The sequence below is a fragment of the Sphaeramia orbicularis genome, chromosome 20, assembly GCF_902148855.1.
Source record: "Sphaeramia orbicularis chromosome 20, fSphaOr1.1, whole genome shotgun sequence".
NCBI lineage: Eukaryota > Metazoa > Chordata > Actinopteri > Kurtiformes > Apogonidae > Sphaeramia > Sphaeramia orbicularis.
In genome coordinates this window covers 41220588-41232907 of record NC_043976.1, presented here as the reverse complement: position 1 = coordinate 41232907, position 12320 = coordinate 41220588, and the positions used below count along the sequence as shown (strand labels likewise).

Genomic DNA, 12320 nt, shown 5'->3' with positions numbered 1-12320 from the left:
TAAATATCAACTCAACCAGACCTTGAGACAATACTTCAAATTTTCAAAATAGAAATGTACAATTATCTTGCCATTAACGATATCAATAATATTAATTTTCTTTCTTTCTTTTTTTTTTTTTTTAAACAACAAACACATTTTTGGTAACAAAGATTAATATTTTAAGTATCAGCCTATTTTACATTAGACATTCTCTCATATAGTTCAAACTGTGCTAAAACATAAAAAGCATGTTTTTCTTTTCGTCCCAGTAAAATACTCGTCCATTCTCCAAAGTTACATTCTTTGTCTAGAGACAGAAAACACACGAAAAAACACTGTAAAAGATGCAACAAAACAAAAACAATTAAAGAAGCAAAAAGATTAGTGCATTTCGAAAATTTGTGTACATTTTATTACTTTATTTAATGTGTAATTGTTGTTACTTGACAAAATAAAAATGAAACAAAATGAAAAACGAAACAAAGCAAGATGAGAAAAAAAACAAGAAGAAACAAAATGAGACAAAGTTAAAATGACCAAAAAGATGTAATGATCGAAATTGAGACAAAAAAATGACAAACAAAATGACGCCTAAGACAAAACAAGATAAAAATGACTTGAAATTGATGAAAGAAGATGAAACAGGGAAAAAAACTCTGTAAAAGATGCAACAAAACACAATTAAAGATGCAAAAACTCAAGTATGTTTCGACATTCATTTCATTGGTTTATCTGATGTGTAGTTGTGTTGTTGTTTAGGTTTATCCATGACCAATGATATTTAATTCAACGTGTTTATGAATGTGGGTTTCCAGCTGAAGAACATCAGCTGTCAGACGTCACCGTGGTTTCATTGTCGGCTGCAGTCTGTGGTTTGTCGTTGACTCACCTTGTCGTTTCTCTCCGACAGGAACTTGAGTCGCTGAGCCCGTTTGTGCATGAAGACGCCGTCCAGGTGTCCCGTCTCCACCGAGCGGATCTCAATGGCCTTCTCTCCCCAGCCCATGATCTGGTTGGAGTGGATGTAGGCTGTGGAGGCGACGGGAGTTTCAGCGTTAGCCAAATCTCACAATGAACAGGTCGATTTAAGGCGAAGACACACCAACCCCATTTTTGGTGGTCGGATGTCGTCAGGCAGTCTGGCGAGGTCGGTGACATGAGTCTGTTTGGTGTGTTCTGTGCAATCAGCTGTCGTTAATGCTGTCGCCAGTCTTTTCAGCCGATTCCACACGTGTAATCGGCCACTACCAGTGGTTCAGTCGGACCTATCTGATCAGTGAATCAGTGAAGGAGAAGTTTCCATGTGAATCCAGCTCTGCCAAGGTACTTCACACTATTATTGTCTTCTATACCAGTCCATTCACTGCTCATATCGTACCTGAATGAGTGCCAGTCAGTGTTGCCTATGGACTTCATTCATTCCATGAAGTAAACACTGTTAGCATTGTTAGCATAGTGCGATTTCACTTCAGTTTTTGCCTGCAACATCTTTCTTCTTCTACAAGCAGAAGCCCAAGAGCTGACAACGCCAGGATTTTCTTATTACTACCCATCCGTTCAACAAGTACAACAACAACCCTTCTTGACAACTCAACACTATCTACTGACAACAATGACTGACGACAGTGAGCTCTGGGTTTTGGTCTAGAGAGATGTTCCGTCATTTCTGGTTTTACGTCTCACGCAAGCGCGGAACGTACACTGAAGTCGGTAGTCGAGTTGGTGTGTCTTTGCCCTTATGTCACCTTAGAGGACATAAAACAACCGTAAAAACTGTAAAAAAAAAATTTAAAAAACCAAAAAAGAGCAGCAAGATTTACAGCAATTGGAACTGGGGATTATAGAGAGTAAGCAAGTCTGAATGATGGGTTCTGAGTTTGGGGGCGAAGTCTATTGATGTTGCATAGGTGGAAATACAAGGACCAGGCAGAGAGGGAGCATCTATATAAATAAATAAACAAACAAACAGATATTTAAATAACAGTAATATAATTAGAAATAGAAAGGGCTCCAGACCTGAGCCCTGTGGAACACCAACAAAGATGGGAAATGAATGTGGTAATGAATGGGGTTTGAGTCAGTTCAACCTCATATTGTACATTTATTATGTTCATTACTTTCTTTTTGTGTTTTCTTTTTACCTCCGCCAAGGAGGTTCTGTTTTTGTCGGCGCTGGTTTGTTTGTCTGTCTGTTTGTGTGCAGGATAACTCAAAAAGTTATGGATGGATTTGGATGAAAATTTCAGGAAATGTTGATACTGGCACAAGGAACAAATGATTAAATTTTGGTGGTGATCGGGGGTGTTGGGGGGGCCACGGGGGCCCACTGATTGGCCTTGGCAGAGGTCTGCGCTCTCCGAGTGCTTCTAGTTTTAAATTTTTTCTTCATCTTTCTTTACTTGCACATCCTCGGAATAATCAATCAATCAATCAATGTATTCCATAACTAACATGTTTTTTTAACCAGTTCAGGCCTTACAGTTCTCTGTTTACATTCCATTAAACTACTGGATGTAAAAAGGTTAAATAGTTGTTTTTTTCACGTTTCTGTTGAATTGGATATTGTGAACTTTTATGTGTAAATACAGTATTTACACTTTGCTGCCTGATAAGCTCCTGGTTCACATAGTTTATTAAATAAATATGCAAAAATACTTAGTTTTGCTTAAGAGCGTGGATTATAGATTTTCAGATTTTTTTACCTGTAACTCTGGATGTTTCATGACAAAAATGTTTTAGGTCCAAATAAAAGCTTTAAAAATAAGTGAAGCAGCGAATTTTCAATATAAATGTACAGATGCACTTGAATCATAAAATGAGATCCATCCCTGACATGCTGAGCTCAGATCTGTCGTGTCCTATTTCTTCTCCACGTGGTCTGACTGATGAATAATTTATGGTTTTGCTCTGCTTTTGCTTTGCCATATATTTTATCACTGGGTTCCTTTTTTCTCTGTTTTGTGGCAGGTTTTCACATCAGTACCAGACTGAATCGGTTCACGAGAGTTTCCCCTTTCATTTGGTTTCTTTTCACTCAGAAAAATATCAATACCAGCTTCTAAACCATCACCATTAGCTTTATTTTTACTTCTAAGTTGTTTTAAACTGCAGTGTTTTCTGTTACCAGGTGTTGATCAGTCAAATCAAAACACCTCAACTGTCTCCGATTATTACCTTTCACAATAAAAGCATTTCACAAGGAGGTAAATCAAGAAAACACACGGCTTTATTCCCATGTATCTTCACGTCATATCATTTCATTCTAGCAGAAATAAACACTAGGTAGTAGGTTGGTAGTTAGATTCCCAGCTCGTGCCACATGTCCTTAGTAAGAGTCCATGTCTAAGTTAAACATTAACTGAGTTCAGATCATTTCGCTGCAATGAGCTGCAGACTGCCGCAAAGCAACGCCGCAAAGCAACGCCGCAAAGCAACAGCATAAAACAATGACACACAACAACGATGCAGAGTAATTCTGTAAAACGACACCATTATTTTAGTGCAAAAATGTAGAATTATATGAAAATGTTTACATCTACACACTATCCTTTCATAACAGTGTGAATGTGAATAACCTGAACAAATATGAACAACTTGAAAAATCAAGTAAAATAATAAAAAAGTGTAATTTTACCAATATTCTGTCTGTTATTAAATATTTTGTGTATTTATTCATCCACTGTGATCTGTACGTTATAATGCACATGTGTAAACAACAAACTGAGGCAGAGTATTATTAAAATGCACTTATTTTTCTTAATACATTTCAGGTTGATCATATTATTCACATTTTTAAAGGATAGTTTGTAGATGTAAACATTTCACCATGTATTTCACTTTCTTCATTATAAAAATTAGAGATGTTTGGAGTTATTATCATTATTTCTAGAATCATATTGAGCTGAATGTGGAACCTGAACTCAGATGAGTTTGACAGTCATCTAAATGACCAGATGAAAGCAAACAGGACAGTTCTGTTTGAGGTATTGGGGGTTAAACAGTGCTTCTAGAGGTCAGGGGTCATGGAGAGGTGAGCTGATTGGCTGACGTACCGACGGAGGTGGGCATCTCTCCCCACTGCAGCACCACGTCCTTGGTGATACGTCCGTAGGTGTTGACGTAGACACCCTCGTCCTCGTAGCACAGCAGCATCTCCATGCCGTCCGTCTTGGGCAGAACCACGATGGCGTGTGGGGTCACCTGACCTTGGATCTGTGGGGGCGAGGGGAAAGGAGGGGCGAGACATTAACGCTGTGTTTCTACTATGTGGAACCGGCTCGACTTGGCTCGGCTCAACTGGACTCGGGTACCAGGTCCCATTCCTGGAGACCGTTTCCTTTACAGGATACTACCAACTTTATAGTACCTGGACGTCATAGCAATGCGGCGCGTTACTTCCATGTCGTCTGCTCAGAGAGTTACTGATAAACTCACCCATTGCATGATGTCTCGTCAAGCTCATACTGAATTTTTACGTCTGAACCTCCTCGACAAACCATGGTGTAGTTTTGTGGGCTGTCATCATGTGGATTAACCTACTGCTATATTTACTGTCAACTTCCGCATCTGTTTTTTGTAAAACGGTGGGTCACAGAGACGACTGTCTGACCAATCAGTGTTCTGCAGTGTTTGCATGTCACGTTTTAGTATCTGCTCCCCAGTCTTGGACCCTCGGTGGAGGTGATACTAAAAAAGTAGTACCAGGTACCAGATTCCAGGTCCTTTTCCGTAATGGAAACACAAAAAGGCCGAGTCGAGCCGGTACCATGCAGTGGAAACGCGGCATAACAGAGTCTCCTTCTGGTCTGATCCAGATCTAGGTGTGAACATGGTCTCACATACTCACATGTGAGGGGATGTAGATGTCGTAGGGGTTTCCGGAGTCCACGTCTATGACATGGAAGCCAACGCTGGAGCCGTAGATGACCTTTAACCTCTGGCCCTCCTCCACGGTCAGGTCCACCAGCAGGGGGCGGTGCTGCAGTTCAGTGAAGGACTGACAACAACAGGTACAGGACTTGATTACTTAAAAATACAGGTCTCAGAGGACTGGTCCAAAGTCCAGGACCAGGATCTGACCCTTAATGTGGTTTAACACCCACAATCCTTTGTGTGAATCTTTTAAACATGACAATGGCTGCACACAAATCAAACCTCCTGAAGAAGAACATAGCTGTTTCATGGATGATATCAATTGCTGATTATCAATTATGTGATTCATTTTCTGCTCCAAACTATTGATATTATATTTGTCTTAAAAATTCACCATCAGTTGACCTCCAATGTATGACATAAATGGATTATCAACAAAACTTTATTCCATTTTGTTACTCAAATCTAGTCTGAATTTGATCTGGATGCAATTTGGATCAAATCTAAATTCAGTATGAAACTGATCTGGATCTAATCTCAATCCAATCAAAATTCACTCTGGATCCAACTTGAATCCAGTATGAATCAAATCTGGGTTCCATCTGTATCCAGTCTGGATTCAATGTGATCCAGTCTGAATCCTCAGACTTCGGACCAGTGCATCCTGACAGTCTGACCTCGACCAGACTTTGTGATTGAATCTGATCCCTCATTTCTTTGACCTGATCCAGTCTGAGGGTCTGATGTTTGGTACCTTGAAGGCCATGAACTTGTGGTAGGGTTTGGGAGCCCAGGCATAGATCTCCACAGAGTTCTTCAAAGCGATCACCAGGAATTTAATCCTCTCGTACTTTACTGGAGGAAGATGAAGAAAAACAGACTGTTAAGTCACATAAATATGACAAGTTACACGTAGATATTTGATTTTATATGAACGTGGTCACAAATGACACCAGTTAAAGATGGAAAACAAATGTTGAAAGTGCGTTGGGTTCAGGTCGGACGTACCGACTTTATAGTGAACACATCCCTCCAGTTCTCCGACCGTGATCCAGCCCTGTTTCTTCTCCACCTCTGGGTCGTTGTGTAATATCCTGTTCCTCAACCATGACAGATAATACACTCGCAGCTTGTTCTTCTTCCCTGGTGTTAGCAGAAACAAAAACTAGGATTAGGATCAGGAATGTTCAGAGAGAATGAATACTTCGTTGTACATAACATATACAGTTTGTATTTACTTAACTTCAGTATTTTTCTTTTGCTTTTCTTATGCTTTCTACATTTTAACTGAAATATCCAGACTTTCTATTCCTAACATTTTTTAAGAATTAAATGGATGGAACAATAAAACAGCAAAAAAACAAAATGAAACCTAAATGTGTGGCCAGTACCACACAACAAATGCAATAAAACAAAAACACAACAAAACCAGAAGAAAAGAATGTAAGACGCAACGAAATGAAAAATAATATAAAAGACACAACAAGAAGAAAATGACGGAAAAGATACAACAAAATTAAAATAATGTAACAATGCAAAACACAAAAAAGTGAAAAAAAAAAGATGTACAAGACACAAGACAAAAACATGAAAGACGGAACAAAATGAAAAACAACATAAAAGATGCTACAAATATTGTAAAATATGCAACAAAATTAAGAACAATGTAAAAGACGCAACAAGGTAAAAAATTATGTAAAAAGATACAAGACAAAAATGACAAAATACGCAAGAAAATGAGAACATAAAACAGGCAAAGCAAAACAAAACTAAAAACAATGCAAAAACTGCAACAAGATGAATACAACATTAACAAATTCCTTCTTCTCTTCATTGACTCGGCGTTTGGACTCCGTATCAGGGTCGTTTCAGGAGGTTTCCTTCTTGTACCTGAGATGGTGACCAGGACGTTGAGTCCCTCCAGGACGTCCATCTGCTGGAAGCGCCGCCTGTTGATCAGGTTGTAGACTTTACCCTGACCGCTTCGGTCCAGCAGCATCAGCCCGTTCTCTGTCCCCACCAGAAGGTTGACGCCTGCAGACAGGACAGGAACGCCACCGCACATGAGCACAACGCGCCGTCACAACATGCACAGTGGGCGTAAAGTGAGTGTGAAATGGTTGTAAGGCTGGCGTAAAGCAGGCATAAAGCGTTTGTAAAGTGGGCCTAAAGCAAGCCTAAAGTGGGTGTAAAGTGGGTGTAAAGTGGGCCTAAAGCAGGGCTAAAGTGGGTGTAAGGTGGGCGTAAAGCAGGCCTGAAGTGGGTGTAAAGTGGGTATAAGGTGGGCGTAAAGTGGGTGTAAAGCTGGTATAAAGTGGGTGTAAAGTGGGCATAAAGCAGGCCTAAAGTGGGTGTAAAATGGGCATAAAGCAGGCCTAAAGTGGGTGTAAAATGGGCATAAAGCAGGCCTAAAGTGGGTGTAAAATGGGCATAAAGCAGGCCTAAAGTGGGTGTAAAATGGGTGTAAAGCTGGTATAAAGTGGGTGTTAAGTGGGCATTAAGCAGGCCTAAAGTGGGTGTTAAGTGGGCATAAAGCAGGCCTAAAGTGGGCGTAATATGGGCATAAAGCAGGCCTAAAGTGGGTGTAAAATGGGCATAAAGCAGGCCTAAAGTGGGTGTAAAATGGGCATAAAACAGGCCTAAAGTGGGTGTAAAATGGGTGTAAAGCTGGTATAAAGTGGGTGTTAAGTGGGCATTAAGCAGGCCTAAAGTGGGTGTTAAGTGGGCATAAAGCAGGCATAAAGCAGGCCTAAAGTGGGTGTAAAATGGGCATAAAGCAGGCCTAAAGTGGGTGTAAAATGGGCATAAAGCAGGCCTAAAATGGGTGTAAAGTGGGCGTAAAGCTGGTATAAAGTGGGTGTAAAGTGTGTGTTAAGTGGGTCTAAAGCTGGTATAAAGTGGATGTAAAGTGGGCATAAAGCAGGCCTAAAGTGGGTGTAAAGTGTGTGTAAAGCAGGCCTAAAGTGGGTGTAAAGCAGGCCTAAAGTGGATGTAAAGCAGGCCTAAAGCTGGTAAAAAGTGGGTGTGAAGTGGGTGTAAAGTGTGTGTTAAGTGGGCGTCTCACCCCACAGAGCTGCACACAGGATCTCGGAGTTGAAGCGCTTCTTGTACTTGCGGATCTCAGGCGTGTCGCTGTGCGGGCGGATGTTAGTGGGGTTGACGTTGACCACTGAGATCTTCCTGGCCTCGTTGAGCCTCGCCTGCTCCAGCTCCTGTTTCAGCAGCTCATCAGCAAACAGCGCTGAAAAAACATGCAAAAAACACCCACATGAGTGTACAATGATGTGTGTTATACTTTACTGTGTAGCAGCGATCCACCAAACATTAATATAAATATCTGTAAATGTCTATATGTGTATTTTGAATTTCTTCATATTTTATTACCATCATTCCCTTTCTTCATGATCACATCTCGTCTCATCTTGTATTTAATGACGTCATCCAAAACTAACTGTGATGGGAATGATCTGGTTCATAAACTCAAAATATAGTAATATAATTGAAAATATAACGTTTGTGAGACTGTCGTGTTTGGACCTGATTTTTTAGATTTTACATTTATTTCCCAGACATTAAATAAAAACAAGGTCTTTCTTCATGTGCAGTAAAATGTGTGAGAAATTACATTGTATTTTGGGTCCAAACTCTTTTCTTTTCCGGATTTCCGTTGTGGTTTCATTACGTTTCTGTACCTGAGGCTGAGTTTTGGTCGTCGTCATCAGTCGGAGACGTCCCGTAAACCCTCGGATCCACGAACGGCGTGAACGAAGCCTTGGAGCCGCCGCCGCCACCCATCCCGTACTGTCGATAAACACACATCAGTCAGTCACATGATGGAACCCCGTTCAGTCACATGACCCGCTGAAGGGAAAACACTGTTCAACCACATCAGGAGACGCTCGCAGTGAAGGAAACACGTGGTTTAGTGAAACAGTTTGTGAGAAACATCTCCATTTATTGGGTTTTCTTTATTTTTGCCTGGTTTTCTCTAAGCCAGGGGTGTCAAACATATGGCCCATGGACCAAAACCAGCTCATCAGGGGGCCCAATCCAGCCACGAAATGAAAAAATTACACTGAAGACATTAATAATAAAGGAGGTTAAAATCATTTTGATGTAGGTTCCACATACAGACCAATATGAGCTCAAAACCCATGAAGTTTGATCAATGACAGTGGACAGAGACACTTGTTTGGGTATTATAAAAGCCAAGTGGCCTCTGTGTGTGTGTGTGTGCGTGTGTGTGTGTGTGTCTAGGGATCCACACTAAATCTGTACAAAGTTGACTGCTGCAGTTTGACATAGTTATGCAGTTTTGGTCAAGGAAGAGACGACTGAAAACGGCAAATTAATAGGATCAATATTTTGGGAAATATTAGTAATTTTGAAATACAACAGCCTTACAATCACGTTGCTATGGCCAGAACATTTTGGCGGTGACTGCTGGACAAATGCAGTACAGCATGCATGAATACACAACAGCATCAAAACTACCACATGTAGAATCAGTGGATATATGTGTGTGTGTTAATAAATAAAATGAAAAAAAATTTGTAAAAAGCCCTACAAAATAATTAATGTGGAAAAAATAAGCAAAAATGTACAAAAATAAAGTAAAAAATGCAAAAAAAAAAAAAAAAACCCAAAACAAAAATAAAGTAAAAAAGGATAGAATTAAGCAACAAAATTATTAAAAAACAGCCAAAGTAATGAATAAAATGAACAAAAATGAATAATAAAATCAACCAAATATTACGTAACATGAACAAAATAATCCACAAACTGAAGTAATTTGAAGAGAAAAATTAAAAAATGGGCAACAAAATGAACAAAAGCTAATAAATTACAATAAAAATGAACAACAAACAAATAAAAACATCTATAAGATAATACATAACAAACAAAATGATTTTTAAAAAATGTAAACATTGATTCACCAGTAAAACCGGTGGAGTTTGATGGTAGATGGAGACACTTGGTTTATGTTCAGTTAATAAAACATTTCGCTGAAAAAAGTCCGTTTTTCTACAATAACCTTTGAATTTACTCTAATGTTCAGTGAATTAATCACAGAGAAGTGTGATTTTAACAATATTCTGCCTGTTCTGCCAGATCTGTGAGTTGTGATGTACATGTGTAAATGATAAACTGAGGCAAAATATTGTTAAAATTGCACTTATTTTTCTTAATCCATTTCAGTTTGTTCATGTTATTCACATTTTTTAAAGGATAGTTTGTAGATGTAAACATTTTCATCATGTAATTTTCCTTTTTTCACTGTGAAACATAGAGAAGAGGTTAGCGGTGCCATTATTTCTGGGTTCTTCTGTTATTATTTTACTTCAGATCCTATTGTTCTGTGAGTGGAACCTGAACTAAACTCATGTGGACGCCCCTGGGTCTAAACTGTCGGTGTTTCCTTCACTTCGTCAGCCTCTGGCCTGGACGTGAGCTCAGGGACGGGATGAAGGATCTGGATCAGAGGCTGGAAAACTCAGACCGGGAACCGACAAGTGGAGCAGAGACGACGGTCCATCTGTGGGGAAAAGACGGAACTGGGACGGGACGGGAAAGGACAGCAGCCACAAGGAGTTTTCTGTTTTCTGTGGGTTTGAACCTCTGTTCCCACCGATACATCCAAATTTAACCCTCACGCATCAATATAGACATTTTCGTCCATTCAGGTAAACGTTTCCTCTTCAGCTGCATCATTTAGTCTGTGTTAGTGAATATGATATTTATTATATTATTATAATATTTATTATAACAAAGTCTGTCTCTGGACAAAGTTTATAACTGATTTAAATTTTCCTAACAGATCATCAGAACACTGAAAAAATTAACTTCCCTCTAGACTCATTCAGGACAGAACTGGAGGATGTGAACCCTTTAATAACTGCGATCTCTCCGGTGCTGCATTTTGTACTTTACAGCATTCAAATTACAGTAACTCCTGAAGCATTTAAATCCACCCAAATCCACAAAATTCAAATGGCATCGAAAAGCTGAGATCCGACACTATGTAATACTTTACAGCAGCAGTGTGGGACTCTATTACAGTAGAAAGGAACTATTTCAGAGTCTTCCACACAAGCTAAAAACACCTGGAAACAACAAAAAATATGAAGCCATAATATAGATACTGAACATTCAAGACCAAAAAGCATGTTTGAGCAGATGCAAAATACTTGAAAGTTTATTTTTACAGCTGATTCTGATACTAAATATGCTAAGTACTTCAAGTCCGTTTTTTTCTTTTATTACTAAAGCACAATGTTTTAAGCATTTATTATCTATAATAATAACAATCAATGGGCAGATACTGAAAGTTCAGTTCTTCCTGAAAACAATTAAAAGAACTGGCAAAAAAGACATTTTCTGACACTTTTATTGCAAAGAAAACATGAAGACATCTAGGCGGCCTCTTATAATGGTAGTCTAAGAAGGGTTACAGTCCTTAAATCCAGAAAAAGCCAAAAAAATATTCACTTATGAACTTTTTATACCAGTTTTTTTTAGAAGTGGGCATTTTTGTCCTGAATGACTCAAGAGTGTAGAAATGATCCAACGTCTGAGGGTTAAGATGTGTGTCCGGGGTCTGATCATATCTATAGTTTCTGCATGTGTATGTAAATGAACTGAATGATTTTAATGATCCATTCATCCACTTGTGGACGTTTTTAAGAAAACTAGTCAAAATTTTCTGATTCCAGCTTCTTACATTTGATCTTTTTTCTGTTAAAACCAATAATGTGACCAGAACGAGACATTAGAGGACGTCGTCTTGTGTTTTAGGAAATACTGACTGTTTTTCACCAGTTTTTGACTGATGAATTAAAAGATGATAATGAGGATAACAGTTTAACAGATCTGAAATCAAGATGTAAAAACACATCATTATATTATACTTCAACAGAATCTAGTAAAGATCGACTCCATTATATAATTACACACATATTCTGTTAGAATAGGCAGCTTTAATGCAATGTGTTTAACGCAGATTTCACTGCAGCATTTTTAATATGATGAATGTTTCTAAGTAAGTGAATGAGTGTTTTCAAGGCGACTTTATTGAACAATTATGATAAAATGCAGAACTTTTTACATCAAATCCTTGAGTTTTGAAAGTTCAGTCTCTAGAGATGCAAGTTCAATTTTAACAATAATCTGCCTGTTCCTAAATGTTTTGTGTATTTGTAGATCCACTGTGATGTGTGTACGTCTGTAGGCTTTAATGCACTTCACTATGTGTAAATAATAACCTGAGGCACAATGTTGTTAAAATTGCACTTATTTTTCTTTAGTAATTTCAGGTTTTTAATGTTATTCACATTTTTAAAAATAATAATTTGTGGACGTAAACACTTCTCATTATGTAATATTAATGTGGAACCTGAATTAAAGTTGTAATAATATACCCAACCCAGTGAAAGGAACCATGGGAATGAAATAATCAACATTATTAA

At 38.6% G+C, this 12320-nt stretch overlaps 1 protein-coding gene across 5 annotated transcripts in view; it reads right to left on the bottom strand.

Annotated features, from left to right (window-relative positions):
* tnikb (TRAF2 and NCK interacting kinase b) overlaps positions 1–12320 on the bottom strand; it is a 71636-nt gene that overhangs the window by 3055 nt on the left and 56261 nt on the right. For all 5 annotated transcript variants that reach the window (XM_030123370.1, XM_030123371.1, XM_030123367.1 and 2 more), the window contains 8 exons: positions 8547–8655; positions 7919–8095; positions 6745–6888; positions 5863–5997; positions 5609–5709; positions 4829–4978; positions 4035–4194; positions 872–1011 (listed from right to left, as the gene is read on the bottom strand). In XM_030123370.1, coding sequence (XP_029979230.1) covers positions 872–1011; positions 4035–4194; positions 4829–4978; positions 5609–5709; positions 5863–5997; positions 6745–6888; positions 7919–8095; positions 8547–8655 — 1116 coding nt within the window. The remainder of the gene's footprint in view (positions 1–871; positions 1012–4034; positions 4195–4828; positions 4979–5608; positions 5710–5862; positions 5998–6744; positions 6889–7918; positions 8096–8546; positions 8656–12320) is intronic.